Here is a 27,972-nt window from a genome sequence, read left to right as displayed (position 1 = left end):
CTCAACCACAATTTTTTTTAATATTTGAATATATGGTATACATGAAAAAAAGTATGAAATTACAGCTGATTTGATGTAAATATCATTAATTGCTACCCCTTATACATTTGTTTGGGTTCGGTAAGGTAGAAACCATTCTTACATAAAATCGCCGATTAATCTGTTACAAATTATACGTATGGGATTTAATAACATTCTTAGTAGAGAATATGACGTAATCAAATCAGCTTTTTAGCCGCCGAGAACGCCACTGGGGACCGATGAATGGTCGGCAAAACCGAAGTAAAATATATTTTCTTGCAATTACTAAACGAATTAGTGAGGATGGATACCAGTAAATTTAAATTTTGATCTAGGTTACAAAACTACTCACTGAATTCAACTAAATTCACCCGGTCAAAATATATCTTTGTTGTCCAAGCCAATGCGATACAGATATCTTTACTCATATATATATATGTATGTAGACAGACCTTGATGCACAAATATACTGTTATTCATAGTCTCCATGTTTTCTTCAAAAAATAACTGAATTACTATGGAATAAAATAATTAATGTTGCTTTTGTTGTAAGCCTAAAGTACGCCTCAGTTCATATTCATTTTCAGGACTTAAATATTAATACCGAGATTGATTTTGGTCCAATCACAATTAGTTGGCTTCGGATCTAACTAATCACTAGCGAGAAACTTAATGAAATGTAAACCGCTTGGCCGTGGAAGGTCTGGATACGAGAATACGGGAACCTGGAAAAGGAGTGTAAAACTAGCAAGGGCGTTAAGTGGATTGTTATATGACTTCCGCAAGGGGGACTGGGATCAAAATCCTCCCGTGGATCGGGCCTCACTTGAAGTGAGCCGTAAGTAAATCAGGGGAAAGGAAAATGTAAGATAACCAGGGATATTTGGTCTCAGTCTTGTAGCGAAAATATAATTAAGACCATCTTTTTTTTTTCAGGATCGGGTGATAGGGAAAAATTGCAAGAATCTTAGGGAACCAGTTAAACCGAACGATTAAAATATCCACATCTAATTTGTAATTACTTAAATATTGGTAAGCAATTGATTAAATGATTAATGAAATTATGTAGACCACATGTTGTTAATTAGCACTCTTCAAGTCCTCATGGATAAACATTGAAGTCTTTCACGGTTGGATCCGCAAGGGGTGTAAACTATGGAGGAAAAAAAAAAACAAACGTAAAGGAGTAGAATTTATTGACAACATAAGTGTCTCAAGAGCTTCTAATACCTTGTTCATAGATACCTCTCACTAGAAACGTACTGTCGATGTGATTTCAAGCGTGCGTGTACTACACAATACATCATACATCTTAAACGCAAGCTTAGTTCATGAGAAAGTAAACTTTCACAAAGTTGTTCGGAGTATTCTGTGCGCTCTCTCAACCTGAAGTATCGCCATTACCGACACGCTGATTAGATACTCGGGCAACATGTGTTTGCCATTGGCATGAGTTGAGGCGATAGCAAGGGGGTACTTCTCACCTGTTGAGTAAACTGGTCAACACAAGCCATTCTGATGCGCTCACTGGTGGCGGGACTGTCCAGTCTGAAGATTCCTTCAACACCTGATTCACGCCTGTAAAATTTAGAAGATATTTTCAATAAGGTAAGAAGTGTTTCGAACAACAATTGAGTTGTGAAGTCGTTTTTCCTGTTGGAAAGTCGATGAAGGAGTCATTTGGTCAGACAGTCAGACCTTGAGTCAGTCAGTCAGTCAGTCAGTCAGACAGACAGACAGACCGACCAACAGTCATGAATAAAGGGGGTGTTTCTGAAAAAGCTGTGGTTCTGCGTCAGTCGGAGAGTGTGACAGGGCAATTTAGTATCATCAACTAAGTTGATAACTTAAATTAGCTACTTTAAGAGTTCCAAAGCTGAAATTTCGAGCGCTAGCCCTTCGTCAGAGCTCAGTCAGTAAGTGCGTCCGTCAATTCGTTGTTGAGCTAGCAATGATAAAAAATTTGATCCTGTGTCCGCGTTCGATCAAAAAGTAATTTAGTATCATCAACCAAGTTGATAACTTAAAATAGCCACTTTAAGAGTTCCAAAGCTGAAATTTCGAGCGCTAGCCCTTCGTCAGAGCTCAGTCAGTCGGTGCGTCCGTCAATTCGTTGTTGAGCTAATAATGATAAAAAATTCGATCCTGTGACCGCGTTCGATCAAAAAGCAATTGCCCCAAGACTTCTATAAGCCACGCAATGTCCAGTTGATAACTATAAGAGGTAAGGACATTTTTTACCTGGCAAACATGATGGCATCTTTGATGGCGTAAAACACAGAAGAGGCAAGGAACAAAGGTGGCTCTCCTACAGCCTATATAAACAAAACATCAAAATGTCATGAGAAGGAAAAAAACTTTTAAACGTCAAATTAAAACTCGACTTTTATTTTAACCAAAGATCACTCTCAATTTGAGGTAGGTTCATAATAACAAAGCATAACAGACTTTTCTGGCAATCTAATCCCTTCGAGGAACAGAAACTCTTCAAACCTTGGAAGAAAAGACCGCCTTTTCGTTCGGGGCACTCCGTAGGAGGTGAACATAAAACTCCACTGGTATGTCTGAAAATCCAGGAATTTTGTAGGCACCAGGCCCTTGCGTCCATAATGAGCCGGTCTGAGAGTAACGCACTTCTTCCAGGGTAAACATACCCATTCCTTGAACAAAACCTCCCTCCACCTGAAAAAGCGCAGATTAACACAAACTGAATATAAAAGAGAAACACACGGCAAAAGTTTCTGCAGAATCTTGCTCGTAACAAGAGTAGAAATTAGTCCATAGCCAATGATTACATCGGAAAATAAAACAATTTACTAACCTGGCCAATGTCAATGGCCGGGTTGAGACTGATACCGACATCCATCACAATATCTGTGCGAAGAACCTGATGAACAGGGAAACAATAAAAGTTATGGAGTTTATAAATTCCTGCGCTATACAATGATTAATTTCATGCAATGTAGACACTCGTTCTACAGAGAAAGTGTTAGCTGTTCCAAAAATTACAACTCTTGACGCAAAATGAGTTTGGAATTTATTTCCGTTCGGCCAAGTTCGAATCTGAGTGATATGTGCTCTGCGGCACCTCGAGGAACGAAATATTTGTTCTCAAGGTTTGTGAGAGTTAGTAACCTCTTTGACAAACAGCATATGTCTTTTCTGCCTCTTTTCTATTGGTGAGCAGTTTCTCTACACATCACATGTAGGTTTTTCTGGTCAGTTACGTTTCGGCAATTCGTTTAAACCCGAGTGTCATACTGTCGTGACGAAAGAAGCCACCACTTTGTTTTGAGAGCTAGGTCACGAAATCGTTGCTATACGTTTTCCAGGATTCTTTTTCTTTCCATGGGTCGTGCGTGTAACGGTTTCAAAGTAAATGAAAGAGAAAATCTTAGAGATGTGTGCCTATTAACGAACCTGATGATCTCCTGTGAGGCAGTCAATTTCCACCTCTGAGCAAGCCGCACCAAAGCAGAAATAATTGAAGACTCTGCCAGTATTGGTCTTCCAATCATACCCCAAGTCCGGTGTTCTGAGAGGCAAAAATAACAAGAAATCACTTCCGGAAAATTAGAACTGGCAATTCTACTTGGATTTTCACTGATGAACCATTTACACCTTGACATCAGAATACATTTTCTCCAAAACGTAGTCTGGACATTTTCTAAGATTGGGACAAGGAGAATTTGTTTAACAATCAAGAGCTTCGTTGGTTGGTGATCACTTTCTTCATTCTTATGACCTTTATGGTTCATTATGCGTTAATATGGTTGTGGAATCTGGTGACTAGTAGTTTAGACCGCAATCCTATTAACCTGCGGTGTGCGTGCGGCACATGCGCAGAGACAGTTAAAAAAACGTGCTTCATTATGCGTTAATATGGTTAAGAGAAGTGAAATACTAGTCATTCTTAGGGGTTGAAGGTTTTAAGAAAAAAAAGAAAAAAAATCTATGCAATTATTTAATTGAGTTCCGATTTTCAAAAGATTTACGGAAGAAGAATTGCTATTTACAAGAGAGGGGAAGCCAGGGGATCACCCACTACCCCTTAAAATCCACTGGTATCTTGCTGATGGCCTTTCCACTTGAATTTCAGAGAGAGTAAAATCGGTCAGTTTCTAGTAAAAGAGTTTACACACGTACTTAAAAGTGCGTAGTCATGGAAAACTGCATTAGATTTCAAATTGTGAAAAGTGGTTCTTACTTGTAAAATCCATTCGCTGAAAGATTGACGCGGTCAAAGTAGGCGGAGCGAACCTGGAAATAAGCAAGAAGCTATATCTGCGTCTAAAATCCCATTTTGGACACTAAGGTCTGATTTTAGACCCTAGTGTCCGATTTAGACACGAGTGTCGATTTTAGACATAAAGGTCCGATTTTAGACACTTATATCCGATTTAAGACATAATTGTCCGATTTTAAGACACTAGCGTCCGATTTCAGACGTAAATGTCCGATTTTTGACACTAATGTACGATTTTAGACACTGGAGTCCAGTTTTAGACACAATTGACTGACTGCCTAACTGATGACCGGATTGTCATTCAGACAGACTGACTAATTACGTAACTAATTCACTGATTACTAAATTAACGAAAAACATGCAGATAATGACTGATTAACAGACAAACCGTAAAGACATGCAAAACTGACTAGCAGACCACAAGCGGACTGACTGACAAATTGACTGCTGATTGATAGACAGACAAACAGACAAGGAGGGAGACCAACTGATTGACGCTCAAAAGGTAACTTGAAAAAACTCCTTACGGTGGCCAATTTACATTATCAGCTCAGTCGAATAAATCAAATTATCCTGTCTGACGCACGGATGGACTGAATGATTTACCGACTGACCAACCTGGCTAACAAGCTAACTAATACACTAGCTTAATTACCGCCTTACCGATAGATTGAACAAGTTAACAAGTAAAATACTTACCCATTCTTCCCACTCTCCTTTTGGATTTTCCATTTTATATGGCTTTAACCTCTCCATAACTTGCTCGCAAGCAATCTGCCGAATCCCAAAACATACATCTTATCAATAACTAAACATAATACGTCAGTAAATTAGTCACCACGTGTAGAGGCGCACTAGTCAACGCGGTCACCAAATTGACACTCAAGTTATCAAGTGAAATAATCCAGGAGCAACTCCCCCCCAACAATCAGTGTAACGAGCTATCTAGGTTATCATATTACAGAATTCAAAAGATAGGGCCAGTTGTAACGTCTCTCAGCGGTTTGTTAGCCTCACATTTCTGTGTGGTACTACCATAATGAAATAGTTTTCGTGCCAATAAATTATGAGTCAGAATTTTTCCTTGAACGTTTCTATGTCGTTTCGTAAAAGTATTCTAACCGTCAGGTATATTCTTACTTTCCTTCCTCCGTTTGATTTGCATTTACCTTGTTTGATATCGTTGTAAATTACTGTTATTTAAAAGATTTCTTCATGTATTTCAGAAACCACTGGTTAAGTAATTCGAATTTGAAAATATATTGGTGCGTTCGCTACAGGGCCTTTCCCGTCTTGAAAAAGGTGTTTTACCTTCACCGCCATGCCATTGAGATCAGAGGAGGCCGATGCTGCTGTTGGAGACGTGTTTGCAACCGTGTTCGTGCTTGTCTCTGAAATGTGGATTTTACACACAGGGATACCAAAGATACGAGCGGCTATCTGCAAAAATGAAACTTAATTAGAAAGTTGAGCTTTCCTTAATCTTATTTACGCATTTCTTTCTCCATTAGGTGATCTCTCAGAAACATTTTTGACATCTACCTGTATCATTTTTGTGTGCAGTCCTTGGCCCATTTCTGTTCCGCCGTGAGTTAAAAGAACTGATCCGTCTGTGTAAACATGCACCAGAGCTCCAGCCTTGAAAACAAGACCAAAAAAGGCAAAACACTGATCAGTTGGGTTCACGCAGTTCGTATAAACGCTCATGTAACTAGAAGCGCTTCCGATTGATCAGGTCTACCGAGACAGAGCTGGGGAGGGCGAAAGGCCAACGCCCGTGAGTGTTAGGCTATCCCACGTGTTTCAAGGTTTTAATAAAGCAATGAAGAAACTTAAGAATAACGTCGTTTCACCGTTCAAACAAATATAACAACTGGAAAGCGGGGTTCAGTTCTATCCAGCGCGACTACAGCAATATGAAAAGCAAGGGGTTTGTTTTCGTACCTGATTCATAAAAGTAGCTGTGAAACTAATGCCAAACTTGGTAGGCGTCAGTGCAAGGCCTCGTTTTCGCCACCGGTTTTCCCTTGGGAGGAAATACATTAAGGAAAGCATGACAATTCGGTATCATAAAAAGCCAGGTTATATAGTCAGTGTGGGTGATATTAAATGAGAGTCAAAATGTAACGTTTACTGGTATGGCAAACGGCTACAGTGAATTATCGTTTTTTACGATATAAAATCTCGAAATTGCAACAAATACGAATATTTTCATCGACCAGCTTGCATGCATTGTGTCATTCTTTCCATTTGATTTTAACTTCAAGTTTTAGTCTCTCCTCTATCAAGGATTCGAGTGTCGTCCCATGTTTACACCACTTAAAACTCTCACACCTTTTCAAGAAAACAGATCTTAAAAAATGCTTGCAGTTCTACTACCTTCGTTATGGTTAAATCTGAATAATTCCTTGAACCCTGAAGATCTCATTCAAAACTCTCCCTTAAAGCTGTTAACATTTCCTTGTTAGTTAGTTATGAGAATTTGGTAATACACCAAGACAATTCCCGCTGGCGGATATCTTAGTCTATTCTCATCACTTGTTTGCTAAGTAATGTATTGTTTTTGTGAAGAGAATTTACACGTTGAACACCTCTAGGAGTTGTAGGGACGAATAAAAGGAAATAAGGATGCACCCAACCTGTTGAAGGCCTCGATGTGCTCTCTTCGCTCTTCGTAGTGACACCTCTCAACTAACTCGTCCCACACGCGCTGGATATGACAACTGGCCAGTTCTTGGTTGAAGTGAGTTACATCACCTTCCTGATAGAAGTTCAACTCTCTGACCTGTTCGCAGTCGACATAGAGAAAAATTAAAAAGAGAAATGAGAAAAAAAAACTGACAATTTGATACCTGGAGCAAATAACATGGGCAAATTTCAAACTTTGCAAAACATTGCACTGGGGATGGTTTGTAGAAGCAGAGAACACGATAGTACACGGAAAAAATTCAGCTCATTTTGACCACCCCCCCCCCCTTCCTTTCTTTCTTAATTCACCACTAGTGAGCCCGAGGTCTAATAGTCTGCAAATCGAGGTTTTCCTGTGAGCTGTCAATCCATCCTTGAGGCGTAGAGCGACAAAGGAGGAGGGGTCCGGGAGTACTAGCTAGCCCTCGTCCCTTTTTTAACTGAGATTATTATATTTTTTTAGGTCAACAACATACAAGCCTTACAATTCAATTGGTAGAAGAGTGCGAATCTCTGTAATTAACGAGATATTCAGAGCTCCTCCGCAAAAATTTCACTGTTTAATAGGACAACACGGCGTGGATGTCGACATGATAGTCAAATAGACCCTGGGTGTGATGCGTTTGATTACCTCCGCTCCCCCCTCCCCCCCCCCCCCGGAAAAAAACCCAGCTAAGCCCCTGCCTCATCTCTAAATCCTTCGGAAACCAGGTGCAGGTACCAGCCTCTTGGCTGCAGGAAAATTAAATACATGTTGCGGTGACAGAAGTTTGTCCCAATTAACCGCCTAAGGTTTTTCGCTCACTCACCCGTCTTTGTGAAATACCACAAGTAATTGCGATGTCACTTATCCACGATTCAGCAAACATCATACCCTAAAAAAAAAGGGTAATCATACATTGATTAGGTTGTAAGTTTGGTATCTTTAAAAATCAAGTTATAATTTGATTTCGGCCCATTAAATTGACCAGTCATATCGCACGTAGTAACTGAGAGATTCAACAAGATGTATGACCTTCAAGCTAGTTTTTAAAATCAAACTAGAACTTTTTATTCAAATTCACTCGTAGCCTTCACGCGAAAAGAAAACTCCTGACTGGCAAAGAATACCATCTCAGTTACCCTGTTGTCAATCGCACAAAATCAACCAATAGAACAAAAGTATTTCAAACCTGCGGCCCGCCGAATCCTCTGAATGCAGTGTTGGAAGGAATGTTCGTCTTGCACAAATACCCATGTCCCCGAATATTTGGAATAAGGTAACAATTTTCCATGTGGAAAATCGCGCGCTCCATAACCTGCGGAAAACAATCATGCGCTTATAAGGGAAGAATTCAAGGACGGAAGCTGAGCGAATGAGATTTTTAAGGGTTCTAGATAACAACTCACAGATTTTGACAGATCCAAAGAATTTCCAGCGTTACTGTACATTTTGACATCAAGAGCTTTGATTTTCCCATTTGCTGTGAAGCCGACCTAAAGAAAAATAAGGAGTGAAGAGGAAATATGTGTCATTTTTCATCACTTTGAAAAGGAATGGGATCGTTAAAAGTTGTCATAATTGGAATAACACATGGAAAAAAACTCTTTCGAAGTAGAAAACCGCCAGAGGCGAGAATAAACGGAAAACGGACAACCTCCTAAGAAGATGAATAAGATAAACACGAGTTAAATATAACAAAAGCCCGTAGACAACGCAGATCACCTCAATAATCCCAGTTAGGATTTTTGGCAAATCAGCCTGCATACTGATTCATACTGATTGGATCAGTATGGATCAGTATGCGTCATCGTAGAATATGTATTGTACCTTGTATTTGGCTAAGAACGGGTGCCTAGTGCCAGTACTCTTCATGTCTTCATCTCGGTCAAGCATGCAGCGCACAGGTTTACCAACCCTGAAACACAAATGACACAGAAAAACTCGTATATTCGTTGTAATGAGTTAGACATTTTTGATGTCTCCGTCTTAAGATAATTACAGGCTGTACCAAACCACACATGCTACAAACAGGGAAATATTTTCTACTTCCCTTTCAAGATTTGAAGACTGCCACTTACAACTCAAAGACATAATATACATAACTAATAAATGAATAATGAAATAGAAAAAAACTTAAAAGAAGGTAAAATAACTTACTTAGCTGCCGCCACAGCCACAACATTGCTCAGAAAGCAGTTACGTGTCTCTTTACCACCAAATCCACCACCTGATTTATCAGAGCAAAAAAATAATTAAGTCCTATTCGACTACGAGCAGTCCCTCCTTTTCTGCGAAGTCCGTAGCGCGAGTAAAAAAAATCGGATCAATATCAGTATCTAGGCAACTGCCCCACCTATCCCATCCCCTAACCCAACAATTGGGTTAGGGGAGGGGTAGGGGTAGGTGGGCAGTTGCCCAGATACTGATATTGATCCAAAAAATAAACGAAAAAAAAACCAAAATTGATGTTAGCGCTCCGCATAGCATTTTGAGAGTGGGGCACCTCACTCCCAGAGTTCCACTAGGTGCATTAGCATCAATTTTTTTTTCACCAATTCTTTTTCTACTCGCGAGACAGACTTCATCGTAAAGCAAGAATTGCTCGTAGTCTAAGTCCTATCAATTTTCCATTTAAGGAGTGTGACGTCTTGACGTAGCCAATGGCATTGAAGCAATTTTTACGTCTCCTTTACCCATTCTCTTGGTCCGCACGACTATTCTGTTGGCAGGTACGCCCAATGCGCTGGCAACAAGTTTCTGTGGATTTTCAAAAAAAAGAATGATAACTTGCAATTGAACTTCGACAATAGTGGATGGAGATTACCACTCTTATCCGACCCTAAAGAACACATTTATGTCCGCTGTGTAGAATATTGACCCACCACTGTCAGCAGAGAAGATTGAAGTAATTCAAGACTAAAGTGAAGTGATCGAGAACTTGCAATTTATGACGTAAGTAATCAGGTAGAAGGAGGTTGGAGAATTTGATACAATTTAGCAAACCAGATAAGCAGTTGAGGGTTTGTATAACTTTCGAGAACTTTCGAGTGTTCTTAGCTGCGAGGATCTTCTAATTTCATCTTTCCACCGCAGTGCAAATATGTGAATTTTCATATATCTAAATCTTCTTTCGAGAATTCTTTCACCTTCTTTTACTGAAATAACTTTCTTAAAAAAAGCAAGTGAATCTAAAACGTGACAACCACGTTTAAAAACTCTCATTCACACACCAACCGCGTTTATAACCTCACGTTCAAACACCAACCGCGTTTACAACCTTACGTTCAAACACATCTACCGACAACTAAAAGCGCGTAGTAAGGAAACAACAGCAACAAAAAACGCTCTCCTACCTGTGTCAATGTTGGATTTTGTGTAGAAACAAAAAGTTCCATCTCGCCATCTTCTCCCCTTGGAACAGCGATTGTTGCTTGTGTTTCCAGATAGAAGTGTTCCTGAAACAAAGAGAAAGTAATTAGTTTTTGTACAAAGGGGAAATGAATGATAACCTTTTCAACTGGATAGTGTTTCATCGGTTTTGTCCGCACAGAGTCGCCAAAATTTCGGCCAGAGAATTAGTTCTAATCCTTGAAAGAGAAAGAAAGTTGGCTATACAAAGATGACTTACCTTGAGAGACTGCAGTTTCAACATTCTGCCCTCTTCTTGTACACAAACGTCTTTAAAATTTTATCTTTTACAATCATTTGATTCTAACCTGTCCTCCCACTCTCATCTCCCCTTCTAACACATGATCTGATTCAGCAAATCCTGCTTCTAGGTCTCCTTTCTGAATGCACATCGGTTCAGGGTTCAAATATGACTCTGCAGCTATAGCTTCCTGTCCACAAATAGAACAGATGCTTAAGTTGGTAGCTCTTCACTAAAAGTGAACTGTGAGTCTGGAAACGATGGAAACTCTTCAATCAGCCTGCAGGAAAGGTTGCATTTTCTTCTGCGTTTCCAGGCCAACGGAGGCGCGGAGAACGCCAGACAAGCGCGAGGAAGGCATGAGGCGAGCGCATACAGGGAGACACGAACGAGGGGAGCGGCGCGAAATATCCCCTCCTCTCACGCGTGACTCGCCTTTAGCATATTCCTCGCGTTCGCAAAAAAAAAAAAAAAAAAAAAAAGCCGCCTCCCTTTGCATCAGAAATGTAAAAACCATGTAAAAGTGAACATTTTACCTCAATGGTTATTATTCTGGGCAGGTCTTCATAGGTGACCTTCACCAGCTGGGCTGCTTTTTGGGCCTGGGCCTGAGTTTCAGCGACAATGCCACCTATTACCTGACCCACACATGTCACCTATAGTAGAAAAAAAGGATAAATTTATGCAGAGGGAAGGGGTTAGTGCAGTCTAGTGCAAACTTTTTAAGTTAGAAATCTTGTGTTGTTTCTGCCTTAATTAAGGGTCAAATGAAACAAAAGCAGGATTCCACAGCTCTACGATTGAGCTTTGTATCAAATACCATGATTTGGAGAAGAAAATAAGACGGGAATGGTCACGTTGCATTCCACTTAATCTACCAGTTTAACGTCAACGGCATTTTTCAATTCACCTGCGAGCTAATACTCTTTTCAAATAAAGCACAATGGCTTCAAGATTAAAGTAACCTTCCACGGCGCCTGTCAATGACACGCGAAATCTAAAGGTTTAGAAATCAAACTGGCTCACGATTGTGAAACAAAACAAAATAGATCGAAATCGTTCAACAACAACTCAAAAAATGACCTTATAACCCTCCAATCCCACAGTGTGACTAACATCTAGTTTCTCCTTACAGTATCATCCCTGAATCAAACATTCAAGTCACGAGAGTAAAGGAAATGATCGCCAACTTGAGAAGCTGTGATTGTTTGACAAATTCTCCTTGTTAATAATATGAGAAATGCTAAGAGGAAAGTGTGGAGAATATGTATACTGATGTTAAGGTGTAAAGGGTTAAACCCTCCAACACTCCACATTTTTACCGTGAGGTGTACGACATAACTGACAGCCGCGCGACACGGAACTTCGATAAAGCATTTCCAGCTTTGTAACTCACTTGCAACTCGCGTGTTTGCAGTTCACGTATAATTTGCGAGTTGTTGCAAAATACAAATCACATCACACATCAAAAAGATAAAGAAAAAAAGGTACCTTTTCTGAGGCGAAGATCTCCTCGTCAAAGATTACAGGCCCTGTCGCGTTGCGACCTGGTACATCATCCACACCAACATATCTTTTAACCCCTGGTTGACGAAGTGCTTCACTTGGATCAACACCCCTGAAAATATCCAAAAACTACAAAGTTAATATCTTATGTATCAGAGTGCCCCCTTTATTATTTTAAATAAAGCTCTGGGAAGCAATAAAAATGTTCCTTTTCCTTACAGTTGAGAGACATACTGTGAGAGCAGAGTGTTTTACCCTTGAACACAATCCAATAACATGGCCAGGTCTGGAACCCAGACCTCTCGACCCAGACCCCATCGCACTGACCATAAGGTCCACGCGTCTCCGCCCCGTAATAGAAAGCAGGCAGCACCACAGTTTCTTTAGAAACTTATTGCTAAAGAGCTTTTTTTTTTTAAGTTTTGGGTGGAGAGTTTGGCACGACCTAATTGTTCGGTTTAAAACGAGCGCGTGACGCGAATAAAGTGCGATTCTTTTTCTCTTGTACGAGAGAAACTGGTCTTGCTTGTTAGTAAAGTTCTCTCTCCTGAAACTGCCGTAGTTTCGACTCGAAGCCAAGGAAGCCTAATGAAATGCTAGGAGGGTGACGTTATAATGGACTTGCATCGCATCCATGGGGGGGGGGGGAAGGAATTAGTGATACTCCTAGTCACTGCACGCTAAAGGAACCTGGAGAAGCACATTACTGGATGGGCCGCTTAGCTCAAGTCCCTTTTTTCCAGACAGTATCAAAGCTTTATTTAAAAGAAAACAAACAATTTTCTTACAGGATTTTCGCATGTGCACGCTTGCTGAAGACGACACCCAAGTAAAGTTCTCCTTGAAAGGGAAAAATACGGCAATTTAGCTTTAAATCAACCTTAACTTGAAGTTTGAGACATTAATTCTTTGGATTAGAAATGTTGTTTTTTTTTCGCACGGTACCTTCAGTAAATTCATCTTTATCAAAGTAAAATAACTACGCAATCCTTAAATGAACGATTGATCCTTTTTTCTCACGATGTAAGAGTCAGGCTGACCAATATAATCGTGCAATCGATACACGATTGAAGAGCCTGACTCTTTCATTGTGAGACAAACGATTAAACGTTCAGCTATCTATCGAACCACGCTGAATAACAACATTTTTCTATAACCTATGTAATCCTTTAACTCCCAAGATCTAATAGTTAATTCTCCCCATCTAGCTGCTACATACTTCCTTTTCATTTAGTTAAGAGAGTTTGGTGTTAGATCAAGATAAAAACTTCTTCCTGATAAGTTTCAGTGTTCTCATTACCTGTTTGCTGGATAATGCATGGACGTTATTGGGAGAAGTTGCATGTCAATCACTTTCGGGAGTTAAAGGGTTAAATACATTACCTGCATATTTAGGAATGTCATCGCAATAGACTGCCTCTCCTGTGGTTTGTTTGGCAGCTGCTAAGTGAGGCACAGGCCTACCAACAACATCTTCGATTAACTGATCACTGGGGACTTCCTGAAGTAATGACAATTACAGATGCGTGGACGTCAAGATAATATTTGTAACCCCACCCCCACCCTATTAAATGGTTTTCTTCAAAGAGAAACACTTACCTGAAATGTCTGGGTACTGTATGTTGTATCTCTTTGAAAATGACCAGTTCCGCTTATAAACGACTTGGGTATATCAGCCTTATATGCTACCTATAAAACGAACAAACACTATTTTATTCATTTGAGTCTGGGTGCTTAATCAAATAAATATAGCAACACTAAATAAAGTAAAATTTTATTTCCGAAAAACACTCGTAAAGGTGCACAAAGTATACCTCTTGATTACTCAGCTGCAAGGTAACGTTTAAGTAGAACTTGAAGAAGAAGCTTGAGGCGAGCGATCTCCTGTACTCCACCTGACCGCCAGGTGCTCCGGGTGCAAGCGGCAGATCTTCAGCCAACAGCTGACAAGCTTCCTGTACTATGCTCTCATTCCAAGTTCTACAAGAGAGAGTACAAACTTGATTACCATAATCGGTCTTAAGGCTACCCTCCCTCGCTCACATCATACTACTCAAAGAAAAGTTAAGTTCATATCAGAGTATAAGTGGTTATCAAAACTTAACCCAAATAGTTTATTAAAATGGAGAATTCCATGTCTATTCACAAGTTTAAAATATCAGGAAAAACCCTTAACAACCCTGAAATTAATAAAGAGGTAAGTTTCTAAAGAAACTGTGGTGCTGCGTCGGTGGGAGAGTATAGCAGGTAATTTAGTGTTAACAACTGGGTTGAAAACGTAAATTAGCCACCGTAAAGGGTAAAAAAGCTGACGTTTCGAGCGTTAGCCCTTCGTCAGAGCGAAATTGAAAATTATCCTGAAATTAGCCTGCAAGATAGCTTCACTTGTTTCTTAAGCAAAGGTATACAGTGACAAGCCTTAACCCTTTCACTTCCAAGATCTCATTAGCAATTCTCCTTACTGCCTGTGGCACAATTCTTATGATGTTACTTCAGAGAATTTGGTATTGGATCAACTAATAATCCCCTAACTAATATTTTTCTTTATTCTCATCACTTGTCTGCTTGATATTGTTTGGATAGCGTAAGGAGAAATTCTGTCTTGGTCTCTCAGCCACAGTAAGCAGTCACCAAATTGTCTCAAAATACCTTCCAGTGAGCCCTTTAACAGTTTTCATTGCCATGACTGTTGTGGGGGCCAAGCCTCCAAAGCTGAAACTGCAATCCTGGATTTGCCATGAGCTGGATTGTGTTTCTTTATCAAACAACACTCTCATGCCTGTATTGACTATAGCGATGTCATCTTCACGCCGTCGAGCTTGTTTAAATGCAAACACATATTCGTGCTGAAAACAGTAATATTTATTTACAAAATGAAAAGACAAATATAGAATAAAAATCATACTATTAGAAACAGATGCACTAACAAAGAAATACAAGTTGCACCTTTTCTGTGAATGGAATAAAAATATCAACCAATATTTCATTTGCTTGCAAAATTGTTCTTCTGTAACCAGTAAAGAAATTCTCATCCAGTTTCACTTTTCTTCTTTTTCCTGTGATGCAAGAAACCAGAAATAAGATTCATGCTTCCAAGATAGCTTGATATCAAGATAAAAAATAGCAGCTTACAAGGTTTAAATGAATGCAGTGTGGGGGGGGGGGGGGGGGGGAGGGAGAAAGAGGGGGTTGTGGACACCTTAAGACCTTCCCTAACTATACCCCCCTGAGGAACTCTGCAAAGGATTGGCATTCCATCTAGGGGGGGAGAGGCAAAACCCCTAGTTTCTTCATATGACAGAAACTGACATCCCATTAAGCTCCAGCATTGTTGGGCCAACATTAACAATTTCCAAACAGCAGGTATACCTCCAGCAGCAGCTAATGTAAGAGGGCATCTTGCAGCCATTAACACTGGATTTAGATCTGATATCGGACTGGCTGTCATAATGTTTCCTCCAATAGCCTGGAAGGAACAAATCATGTTCATATCTGTGAGACAAGTCTCCTAAAATTATCACACAGAATGTGGCCCATAACTTCAATGAATCCAATTTTATTTGAACAATGAAATGGCAAAAGAACTATAATTGAATAATTTTAACTGACATAAACTAAGAATATTCTTTCGTTATAAAAGAAAGAAAAGGTATGGTTTACTTACCCCAACATTTCTAATCTGATGACCAGCAAACCACTTGAGCATGTGAAGTATTGCTGTGAACCATCTGGTCTTGAATTCTGTAGAAGTAGAATAATGTAACACAACAGTTATGCACAATGACCAAACTCCCAGTGCTGAACAATACAACAATTATCATTCAGTTCAGTCAGTCGTAATGATCTTAATTAGCCCTTTAAAGCTCCTACTTCCAAATTCATTCTCTATTCCAAGTCTCGACTTGCCAAACTCAATAGCTCTAATTACAACCAAAATTGACAGCTTAACTAGAATGACAAGATATACAGAACAACTGGACAGTGATTTTCCCAAAGTTAACTATTTATTTAAGTTAAGTTCACCATTCAAAGAAATCTGTTTAATTAAAGACCACTACCTGGCATGGATTGGCAAGCCTCACTAAGAACCTCTTCCAGAGTAGTCAGTGTCACAGATGCACCAAACCTGATGCCTTCTGCAGTGTGTTCTATGGCATTCAGCTCATTGATGTGAGTAGGAGCTATCAGGATTGGATAACTCTGATTTTTGAATTTCATCTCGATTCCTGTCAATGAAATGATAATTTTAAAAATCATGATTAATTAAGGTAATAAAAGTTTGGAAGGGGAATTTAGCTGTCTGTCTGAGGTCACTGAGGTTTTTTATGGACCTTGTTGAGTTAGCAATATAAATAATTGAAAGGCTGAGTATTTGGTGAAAAGACAAAACTGCAATAAGACCTCTTGATGAGAGAATTGGACCCAGAGGCCAACTTTCACTAAGCTGGACACGGAACAATGAATTAGGGAGTCAAACCCTGGCTGGTGTCATTGTGGCATGCTGCCAGACAAGGCACTTGGATCTCACACAGCCTCTCTCCCACAGGTTTAAAAGGATTATGAGTACTGCAAAACTGTGAAGAAACTTGAGAAGGTGTCCATGAGGTAGGGAGGGGGTCAGGGGGTAGCCTTGGCTACACCACCATCCCATTTAAGGATATCAGGGGAGGTGTGAATTGATTTATTATCATTAATAGCTCCTCAATAGAATTTTAATAATGTCTATACTGTATCACAATTTAGTTCTGACATCTCTCACCTATTTCAGTGTTACCAATCACAAGTTTAGCTTGTGGATATTTTGTTTTAAGCTCCAACAACTCTTCCAGTGTTGTTGGTCTGATCCAAGTTGAATTATCTCCTTTGATATATAGAGTTCTTGGTTTGGCAGCTTCTGGGAGCTTTGGAGAAAAATTAATGAATTGAAAATATTCTACTACACTTTTGAGTGTGCTAAATTATCACCCTGTTGGAGATCTGTATCTGTACTAAATTCTCCAAACATTTCAGCATTCCCCTGAACAAACTGGTAACTATGAAAATTAGCAAAACCAAAAATTAGTAAGAATATCATTCCAATTTAACCCAAAATTCTCTCGAAAATCCAAGAGAGAAAGAGAGTTTCCTATCAGATAATTCATTAAGAGTCACTTTGACCATTAAGTTTAATTTTTACTGGTGGACAGGGGGGCCACATTTGAGTCTACTTAGAATCTTAGATTGCTTGAGAGCTATTAATACTCTGTAATCCAAAACTGGGATCATGGCCATGTTATAATCTTAGGTGAAATTGGGGTAGTGACAACATTCCCATTTTTCCCATGTATGATGACATGTGAAAACTATTTTACTGATGTTACAAGCAGAAGTGGAACTCCTGCTTATTACAACTTCAGCAATGTAGTTCAAATTAGATTATAATAAGCAACAGGGTAACATGATAGTATTCTGCTTCCAATTCCACCAGTTCTACTTTTATTAAATCAATCTGTATACTTCCAACAACCTCTCTAACATTTAAGCTGAGAGTGAACAAACTCACCATTAGTTCAGGTGGGAAGATAGCGTCCTGAGTTGGGTCATATGGTGTAAATTCTGTTGACTTGAACAACTCATTGCAGCCCTGTAAGCATAGAAATAAAGCAACTTATTTAATATTTTTATTTCTTTTCGACAACAAATCTAAGGTAAGGTTCTACTATCACAGTGATAATAGTCAATCCTTTAACCCTTTCAAACCCGAGATCTCATAAGTAATTCTCATTATTGTCTGTCATGCTTATGATGTTAGTTCAGAGAATTTGGTATTGGATCAACTACTGTTCTTATCCCCTAATTCATACTCATCATAATTTATTCTCGTCACCTGTCTGCTTGATAATGTATTCATTTGATATTGTAAAGAAAAATTATGTCTTGGTCATGATCACCCATGAGAGTCAGAGGGTTAAGACTAAGCTGCAAATAAAGTCCGAAAAATTTGTAAGAAAATTGGAAAACAATCATTTTCTCAACTCACATTTAAAACTCCATTCTGCGATATGCCATTAGTGGTTCCATTTTGGTCCATTTCAGAGCAGCAACCATTAACACCTTTACCGCAACATTCCTTTCACAAAGATTGGAATTAATAAACATGTAAGTAAAAAGAAGATTGAAATGATGCTAAAATTTTCATACTGCACTGAATTTAAAAGAAAAGAGCTAAACTGAAGCTTGCTAGGTCCAGTGCTGTAAGTTACAAGTGGAACACTACCTTTGTGAGGGTTTTGAGTCCTTCCAAAATTGGACGATATCCAGTACAGCGACATAAATTACCTGGTGGGAAATTGACAGAGGTATAGATGTGACGTCTAAAGCGACTTTATGATAAGATGTACATGGTTCAAATGATAAGTCAATATGCTCAAGAAAAGGTATCTGTAAAACCTCTGCCAAAAAAATTGAAGATATATTTGTTACTGACCTACTCATGTTCATGACACTTTGAAGATAACACATTTTAGATTGATGTGTTTCAAAGAAAAATTAGAGGAAAAACATGATTCTCATCTCTATCTTCATTATGAAAAGAAACCAATTAATACTTTTCTCTATTTTTCTTCTGGTTTAAAAAAAGAATTTCAGACACTGATTATCTGCCTTGTACACAACCTCCCATGGGCAAGAGGGAGTTATGTGAGACTTCACAACTCTGGTGAACTGAACACAAGAGGACCAATGCAAAGGCAACTTTAATGTACAATTTCAAAAACGAGTGTGAGGGTTTCATCTGGGTATCCAAACACAAGAAAACTGGTGAGAGCACGAGGCTGCACAGGCCACGTGCTTTTATTGTGTTGGACTGTTTGGAAACCCTGATGAAACCCAATGCACAAGTCTTAGAAATAACTTCTCAGTCACGCCTCAGGAATAAAAAGAAAATGGAAATATTCCAATTTTTCACATGTTGTCAATTAATCACATGCTGTCATTCAAATTAAGAAATGAGTTCACTAAAGTTTGATGCTTTATCACACGCAAGGCTTTGATACCATATGAAACTCATGGATAGCGTGTCATTCCAGTGTTTCACCAGGGTGTCAAACCAAATGCACTTGACAAAATTGGCATTTATGTGATAAAAAGGAAATAAGTTTGATTTCCTGCTACTTCCCTCTGTACCTTCAAAAGCGCTTTCCATCTCTTTATTAGTTGGTAGAGGGTTGTTTCTCAAAAGCGCATACATTGACATCACAATCCCTGGAGTACAAAATCCACACTGTGACCCATGACACTTGGCAATCCGCTCCTTAGAACCAGAATAAATATTAATAAACCAACCTGTTTAGCACTTTTAAGAACTAGTTTCTAAAAGGATCATTTAAATAACTTTAAAAATGAAAATTTTCAAACCCCCTCTAAAATTGTTTTTCATGCAATAGACACTCAGAGAGGGTACACAAAATTGCCATATTTAAAGGTCGCATTCTTGTTGCTAAAAAAACAGGGCTACTTGTTCTTAGTTAATAACCAAAGTTCTTAACAACTCCTCTTAATAATAATTACAATTATCTGAAGATCCATGAAACTTGTCACTGAGTAACTCAATTCACCCCACAAGATCACTTTAATTCATCTTTAGGCATTGCATCATTTCAGTTTTAGTTCCTTCTCTTATTTCCCAACTCTTAACAGAGCTGCCTCAAACAAACTGCTGTTACCCACAATGCGTAATTCTGTGGCTAAGGGAGCAGAAATATCTAAGAAGACTTGAGATCCTCCTCTGATCTGCCACTTAACTGGATTATTTCATCACCTCACCCTGAGTTATTGACTCTCTACATGTTCAAATAACTTTGCACTCTAGTTATAGTTAGGACTTTAAAAATTGCTATTAATAATTTAACATTCTATTTGATCCTATACATCTGTCCATAATGTTTTCATTAGTGCACATGTGATATGCGTGTTTTTAATGCTTTAACTCCCAAATTCGGATTGTTAAGTCTCCCCTCCAGCTGCTATACACTTCCTTGGTGTTAGATCAAAATAACAACTTTTATCTAATGAGTTTGACCATTTTCATCATTAAGCTGTTTGCTGGATAATGCATGGATATCATAGAGAAAAGTTGTATGTTGATTGCTCCTGGGATTTAAATAGTTATAATAAGTAAATTATTTACCTGCACTGGATGCAAGACAGTTTTGGTGCTTCCAATTCCTTCCACTGTGGTTACAGCCATTCCATCAACAGCACACAATGGCATCAAACAGCCATTTGCAGAGAAATGTCTAGTTAATGTCAAGGTCAGAGGACACAAAGTTAACTCTACTTGAAATCTGTAACATAGGCCATAGATGCTTCAGATTTTAACAACCTTCTCCTGTATACAGCCAAACCTCTTGATTCAGGAATTTTTATAAAGATGGTAGGGGGGTTGAGCTTTGACTCAGAAAATAAGGATTCTTCTTCTCTTATAAAAAGGCCTCAAAAAAAGTAAACAAATATTTAAGACAATTAAATTTCAAACAATTCTTGTTGAATATTAAGTGAACATGACATTTGGTTGTTGCTAGAGTTTTGGTTTCAGACAAGAAGTAAGCACATAAAATAGGAGGGGGATCTGAAACCTCATGAAGCTTCCCCTTGTTGCATAACCATAACCATTCAACCTCTTCCAGTTTTCTACAGACTTCGAGTTTCAAAAGGATACTTAATCTTGTTATTTCCATGATCATACTTAGAGATCATAACAGTACATGCTCCACAGCCACCTTCACCACATCCAAGCTTGCTACCTGTCAAACCCACTGATTACCTTTGTAAGGAATATGAGATATATCTTCCCTTGTACACATATTTCTTGAGCAAAATGGAACAGAAAATAAAAATCGTCTCAGGTTTATTCAAAATATTCACTTTGCCTTCAGCAAATAATTGTTGAATACTACTCAGTTGAATAGTGCTTTTTTTCCTGCATGTTGATTGGCTACCTTGAAGACAATATCTTGAGGCAAGTATAATTTTCCTTTGAGCTGCCAAAGAGCATGAAAATTAACATAATAAGAAATAATTGTTTTGTTAAATATTGTATCATCCCACAATCATATCCTAAGCTGAAAATCATAATTTCCATCTGCTGTCAAGCACTATATAAAAAAATTACACATCTTTTGTTGAAAAAAAAAAAAAAAAAAAAAGAAATTTGAAAAAGTTTAATCCCTCAGAGATTCTTAAACAAAAAGCATCTAGAAAATGTGTTCATTTGCATGATAAAAAAAGAGGAATTTGGAATTTGGATAAGAATCACTTCGTGCTACAAAGATTAACCAGTTTCATATAAAATCCAACTGAGCATCTAATATTTTTTTTTTCATTTTGTGAGGCGCGTACTCAAAGAATTATTTACTTCATTGTTTCTGTTAACCACTTGTCTCCAACAGAATGGTGGATAACTGTTAACTTTGTGGAATTAATTCATAGTGAATTACAAAAATAAAAAGAAAACAGAACATAGCAAAATTCTGAAAGTCACGTTACTCTGCATATTCATGCATGATTTTATTGAACCAACATGCAAATATTTTCCTTAACCTTTAATCATAAGTTTGTACATTATTCTAGTGGAAAGAACAAAGAACACCTGTATAGTCAGCCACAGACATCTCCTTCGAACACATGTGCGTTCCATGCATTTAAATTTGCCAATCAAATTTTACTCACGTGCCGATTTTCATAACATATAATGGCCAAAATCGAAACAATGAGCTCTATACGTGTCACTATCAATAGCCAGTCAGTGATTCACATGTTTGCTGATCATAATGGATCAAATTACAATTTTAAGTTAGCCTCAGGAAGGTCCTAAGGTCAGGAAGGCGTGACATTTGTGCTTAAGACTCACAGAGCATGCACAGCACGTCAAGTTTACGATCAGTAAGTTTTAGTCAAACCATCCTGAATCATCGAATTGAAAAATCACCCCGATGACTTGCTAATATTTATGCAAAGCGCCCGTCCACAAAAATCCAAAAACAGAGGGATCAAAATGTGCATAGTAATGAAAGGATACAATGATTTCGCAGATAACAGAGCAAAGTCATTTCTGGCTGCGCCTTTGCTTCGACAACCTGCGATGAATAAAATTAGACTAAAACTTGTAGATATAAACCAGATCAAGGGTGTGTGGCGTGCGTGCATTTGAACTCAAAATCGTGTATCTCTTTGCAGTCTATACGTGAATAACGTACCTTTCTGCCATTGACAAAGAAGACAATCTCTTCACTGGCTGACGAAGGCATCGTGTCTATAAAACTTATATTGGTACAGCGCTACAGTTTACCCATTTAAGAACTGAGGGCACCTCGCGATTGTAAACACGACACAACTTGGAAGATCTCTCACCGAACTGCGATTACATAACCCTGCGAACCCAAAGAAAGCAAACGTAGATTATTGAAATATTCTTATTTGCTCTTTTTCTAGCTAACAGCACAACCAGTCATAACCTTGTTCTGTTAAGTCTTCCACAGATCAAAACAGTGTTAAGCTAAAATCAGTTTAGACTGATCAGGTAGACTGATTAGGTAGATCGAGTGCGGTCAATAGAGAGCAGTCAACCAATCAGATGCTCGATTGAGAAAACAAAACATAGGAAAAAATAACTTTGTGGGGATACGTGGGGATCCGAGGGGGACGGTCTGAAGGACCAAATTGCCCCTAGCTAACCTGTTGCGGGGCGATCAGTAAGTAAAACAAAGCGCAATTGTAAACGGCGTGATTAGTAGCGGCTGAGTGAAAAAGCGAGGGAGTTTTGGTTGACCCGACCCGACCCGACCCAAAGATCTCTCGTTTTTTCACTCCACCGCTGCTATTGCGCTGTTCCATATTTCGCTCCGTTTTACAAACTGAAAGTCTGAAACAAACCAACCCCAAGCCCCAACTCCCCGATTCCTAGATCTGGCAAATGTCAGTGCCAGAGCTGTCGAAGACGATCTAGTAATACTACAGACCGGAAAAAAAAGAAAAATAAAAGGAAAAAGCGTTAAGTGAACCAGTACCGCCAAATAGTATTTGGGAGACAGAAATTATGAGTAAAGGGAGACAGAAAACCTAATCTGACGAGATCTTTGTCTGACTGATTATTATTGATCATTGTTGATTGGCAGTCTAACCAGCTCTTCGCCTAATAACACGCCGAGATTTATTCTATAATCCGTCCTAATGAATTTTCATTCGATAATGCATACTTTAATTCTGGTAAGAAAAGTTAGTCTTGGGTAGACTGTCTATCATCCACCCTGACATAAAAACGCCTAATAACGCTAATCGTATTGAAACGAATAATTTTGTCTGTTTCAAGTAGAGCCTTTCAACCCTCATCGAATTCTTTGGATTCGACAGCGTATCAGCATTTTTCCCTCGAACCGGAAGAACGCAGATAAGGACTAATAAAACCGTCTTCAAGGACAGGTGTTCTGGAGGTTTTAGCAAGAGATAATCAAATCCTACAAAAAATGCTTATACATTTCTTCAGTTGCCAAGAAACTTGGAGCTAACACCTAAGCGAGAGGTGACCATCATCAATTTAAAGGCATTGTATTGAATATCCATTTATTGAATTTCCCATGGCGTCTTTCAATGGGAGTAGTTGTAGCTGATGACCCTCGGAAATTCTTTTTCATGGCAGATTGCGTACAGGAAGAGCAGAAGTTAACTATTCGACACACACCTGGCCTGTGAATTAAATTTTGCGTGAGTGTTGCCTGACAAAATTCCTGCTAGAATCCCGGGGGGAGCATTTTTTCGGTGTTGTCCAGATAATTGGGAACGCCCCTTTTCAGTCTTCTCAAATTTTGCTCACTTTGCGAGAGCTAAGTTACAGAAGCACTGAGATAAAACGGAGAAAAGAGTTAAAAATGGAAATGACTCTCTATGAAATTGCGAATTCTTCCGATTATATGCTGACATCATAATCACATGCAGATTTCGAAATACCACCCTCCCCCGCGTGGAAGCTCTTCCGGGGCAAGTTTCTAATAGCAACTACGTTTGACATGAGCCAATCAGAGAAACGCAATTGTTATTATGTCTAAATTTGGAAGAGAGTCTTTCAAGGCCGCCCTAAAATGCGCTGTCTGCCCCCAATCGCCCCTCTTCCCAACGTTAAGATTCGGAAGCGTCGTCGAAAACGTTAGGGTGTAAAAACCCGACCATTTTTTTAAGAATTTTACCGGACAAGTCGCCAAAATACCTCCCTTAAAGGAACTAGATTTCCCCCTCCCCATCTTTGACGGACTGGAACTGAAGCAAGAGCCAGAATCTTGCGGATATTCATCATGTGCTCCTATGGATGTTCTCGATCTGTATGAGTCAGGCGAATGGTCAGCAGCGAATTCTCCTTGCTCTGAGCTGTTCGAAGATGTGGATCTGAGCTCTGCTTCTGATCTGGATGAGAATTGCTCGTATCTGAATGACATCGCGATCGACTTTGCCTCTTACCTGGATCCTGCCACCTTGAGTACCAGTCCCGAAGATTTGAGCAAGTATTTAGCACCCAAAGAGCCCAAGCGTAGAGAAGTAGTGGAGCCATATTTACCCGAGGTAGAACGGGGGTACTCTCCCATTAAGATTGTAAAAGTAGATTCCAAAGTAAATTCCCTTAAACCGGCTGTGACGTACAGATCAACTAACCTGGCGAAAGAACCTGAGCTGAAGTCGAACAGGCTGCCTTCCATCTCTTCGCAACTCAAGGCGCCGAAATCCCGTCGTGGTTCGTCGTCTTTGAAGAAAGCGGTTGAGAAAGGAAGCGATGAATATCGTTTGAAACGAGAGCGAAACAACATTGCGGTCCGCAAGAGCAGATTCAAGAGCAAGCAGAAATATGTGGAGACCCAGCACAAAGTTGACGAGCTGCAAGAGGAGAATGCCCGCCTACAATCCAAGGTGGATTTTCTCACTAAAGAGCTCAACGTTCTCCGGAGCCTGTTTTCCACCACTGGTGCCTACAAGGACCCTTCGGTCAATGCAGCACTGATGTCTCATGGCATCCCGACTCATCATGGACTTGTCGCCTCCCGTTAACCATTTTCCAAATGGAACTCTTTTAACTGATTGTGGACGTTTAAAGAAAAAAATCATGTAGATCTCTGCTTTTGATGAATTGGTGTAACATCACAGCCTAATAAATACAGATTGATCACAGAAATGGACTTGTGGTTTTACTGCGAGTTTTTGGTGAAGCAGAGTTGATATGCTATTGTTCAATGTTTGAATCTATTAGCTGCGTCATTTTGCGTATTTTCAATTCCTATATCTGCAGCATCAAATTCATGAGACATCTAACATGTTTACTAGAGCGATGGCAATAATGGAACGTGTGTGAAAGTGCTAAAGTTTTGGTAAAGTCTGAGCCTCGAATATTGCAGATGAGGTATGCTTCGAATTAATGATTGTTGATTTGCATTCTAGAACGTTTGATCACATCTGCAGTGCTCAGTCACATGCGTATGTAAACATTGTCTATCCTTTTCGACTGGTTAATCTTCCTAGGAATTGAAAAACCTTCCAATTTAAGTATATTTGTGGAAATTTCCGTAGATATTGTGTAGATTTGCTTTAATTCCAAAGTTATTCAAGTCAATTACAATTTTCTGAAACGCTCTGAAACTTATACAACAGAACAATGAAAATTGGATTTGTCTAGACTCAGATCGTACCGAACATCCTCTATCCTTTTATTCAGGGACGCTAAGGAGTGTTAAAGAAGTATCCTGTTTTTTTTTCGCCCTCTGTTCCAGTGACGTGAAATTTGGCATCAACTCTCGAAATAGGCATTCTATATTTACATCAGTGACTTGTCCCATTCGGCATATTTACCAAAGTCTGACAATAATTAGGCAACCTACAACTAAAGATAACTTCGTTTATTATTCTCTATCCTTTGTCGGAGTATAATTTCGGCAATTGTCAAGTAGACGTGAAAACGTTGCTGAAAATTTTTTTGAAGTGATAGAAGGAAAGGTATTTAGCATTAAATTCTCCACCACATTTTTAGAGGTCAAATTTATCCCTTCTAGGGAAATCAAACATATTTGGTGAATGTTAATGGGTGATGTGGAGATTGATGGATTTTTTTAGTTCATCTGAGTGGTTGTGTTACTAAATTACCACAGTTAACTTCTGTCTAAGTAGAGCACAAGGTGATGTATTTAAACAGTGCACCACTACAACAGCAGCACCAGCTGGTTTGAAGTAATAAGTCTAAATCATTTGATAAACACTTCTTGCATCTTCCACTTCAGTTAAAAATGTTTGGACAAGCTTGCTCTCGCCCAAAATTCTTGAGCAGACATTGACAGTGGTAGGCATGTTTTGAAACATAGGGGTCACTTTGTGTGGGATAGTATTTCCTTATGGTAATATCATGTTATGTTCGAAGAAGAAACATTTTTTTTTCTTAAACAACATCTTCTTACAATCCTATCCCATTTTCAGTTGAAAGCTTGTATTATATTTTAGAGTATGACAGAGCAGTTATGAACATGTTACTCCACATTTCTTCAAACAATGTATTTCACTCCTTGGCACTGTTTGGACAGGTTTGCAAACCTTGAAAACTAAACTTTAAAAGATGAAACAAAACTTGTCTTGAGTCTGGAGAAGCAGCTGGTAAAAGATTACTATTAGAATTCTCATAAATTTTTATAACCACAAAGTGCATCATAGTATACAATCCAAATCTGACTAATTCCTCGCGGTAGAAATGACCAGTGTACCTTGGCAAACACCCATTTTAGGCTTGTGCAGTGTAGAAAGTTTACAATCTACCATTTACCTTTGATTCCTCTTGACCTACATCATCACTGACATGTACTAATAGATCAGAGGTTCTTTCACAAACAGACCACGAGTCTCAACAGACTGAAAAATTATGCTTACACTGACTATGTCAATGAAAAGAAACCAGCCCTACATTATCATTGTAACCTGCTATCATTTTGCCAAGCCCCCACCACTTGGAAAAGGCAGAACTCTTTAAAAATTGATAGCCTGTTGATCTTGAACACTACAAATTCATTGGTACTTGATATAAAAATATCGGATATTTAAGGAAAACAATAACTTTAAACACTGATGTTTAACAAATTCAGTGGTTTTAAAATGACAGTAAGCTCAAAAATTCTATAAAAATCATCATTTGCCATAATTACACAAAAATTTTTCAAAGATGTTTTCTCGGAAATAGATAATTGGCACTACTGAGATATTTATCAAACCTTTCAAACAAGTTGCTAATTTTACCCTAGTAGGAATAAAAATCTTGAGAAAGATTCACTAAAACAAAGTTCTCTCTGAAAAACTAATATACACTTATAATATCTAATAACTCTGTGTTAATATTGGTGTGTTGTGAAATTCACTTTTCATAATAATACTTTAATTCTGCTCTGGGAATAAGTCTGTGTTCATAAGTTTGTAAAGAGAACATCACTCAATTCAAAGTAAGAGGTGGGTCACTGAGACCAATAACAAGAGAACAAAATTTGCCTTGAAGACAAACCCCAGCCACATGAAGGAGAAGTCAGTTTTTATTAGTGCAATGCTTATATCCCAAAATAATTTACTTTGCTATACTTGGGAACGACCTGAGGAAGTTTTCTCCTTCCAATTAGGGTAATGTGTCTCTTTTCATAAACCTCAAGTGGTAAGGCATGTATGCCGAAAATAGAAGATGCTAGGAAAAGAAAACTAAGGAAGCAGCTGGTCCCCAGACAACTGTGGTTTGTTTGTCTCCGTCAGCCTGAACTAAGCCATTTCCCTTCTTGCTTCTTTATTGTTAACACAACAGAGAAGATTTTCCTTTTTACAAGGATCAATTGAAAAAGTTTAATT

General features: G+C 38.8%; 2 protein-coding genes across 2 annotated transcripts; one reads left to right on the top strand and one right to left on the bottom strand.

The window, feature by feature from the left end:
* Positions 1-5: 5 nt before the first annotated feature.
* Positions 6-22,658, bottom strand: LOC131784528 (xanthine dehydrogenase/oxidase). Its single transcript, XM_059101343.2, has 41 exons — positions 22,587-22,658; positions 22,329-22,502; positions 22,151-22,208; positions 20,792-20,888; positions 20,261-20,369; positions 19,258-19,384; positions 18,350-18,411; positions 18,113-18,202; positions 17,636-17,716; positions 16,853-16,994; positions 16,152-16,319; positions 15,758-15,834; positions 15,463-15,559; positions 15,040-15,149; positions 14,743-14,939; positions 13,908-14,073; positions 13,693-13,782; positions 13,477-13,594; positions 12,882-12,933; positions 12,079-12,205; positions 11,124-11,243; positions 10,655-10,777; positions 10,292-10,393; positions 9,632-9,695; positions 9,096-9,165; positions 8,766-8,853; positions 8,345-8,431; positions 8,128-8,253; positions 7,765-7,830; positions 6,907-7,052; positions 6,212-6,293; positions 5,810-5,905; positions 5,579-5,707; positions 4,967-5,041; positions 4,229-4,281; positions 3,442-3,556; positions 2,843-2,908; positions 2,515-2,703; positions 2,263-2,336; positions 1,506-1,599; positions 6-1,174 (listed from the first exon to the last, which is right to left on the bottom strand). Exons 2-41 carry the CDS (start codon positions 22,377-22,379, stop codon positions 1,124-1,126), a joined length of 4,035 nt encoding a protein of 1,344 aa, XP_058957326.2. The 5' UTR covers positions 22,380-22,502; positions 22,587-22,658; the 3' UTR covers positions 6-1,123.
* Positions 22,659-24,212: 1,554 nt separating this feature from the next.
* LOC136282263 (CCAAT/enhancer-binding protein epsilon-like) lies at positions 24,213-25,285 on the top strand. The gene has a single exon (XM_066169641.1). It carries the CDS (start codon positions 24,427-24,429, stop codon positions 25,159-25,161), a length of 735 nt encoding a protein of 244 aa, XP_066025738.1. The 5' UTR covers positions 24,213-24,426; the 3' UTR covers positions 25,162-25,285.
* The last annotated feature ends 2,687 nt before the right edge of the window (positions 25,286-27,972 follow it).

Source organism: Pocillopora verrucosa, chromosome 7 (assembly GCF_036669915.1).
Source record: "Pocillopora verrucosa isolate sample1 chromosome 7, ASM3666991v2, whole genome shotgun sequence".
Lineage (NCBI taxonomy): Eukaryota > Metazoa > Cnidaria > Anthozoa > Scleractinia > Pocilloporidae > Pocillopora > Pocillopora verrucosa.
This window is presented reverse-complemented; position numbering and strand designations above follow the sequence as displayed.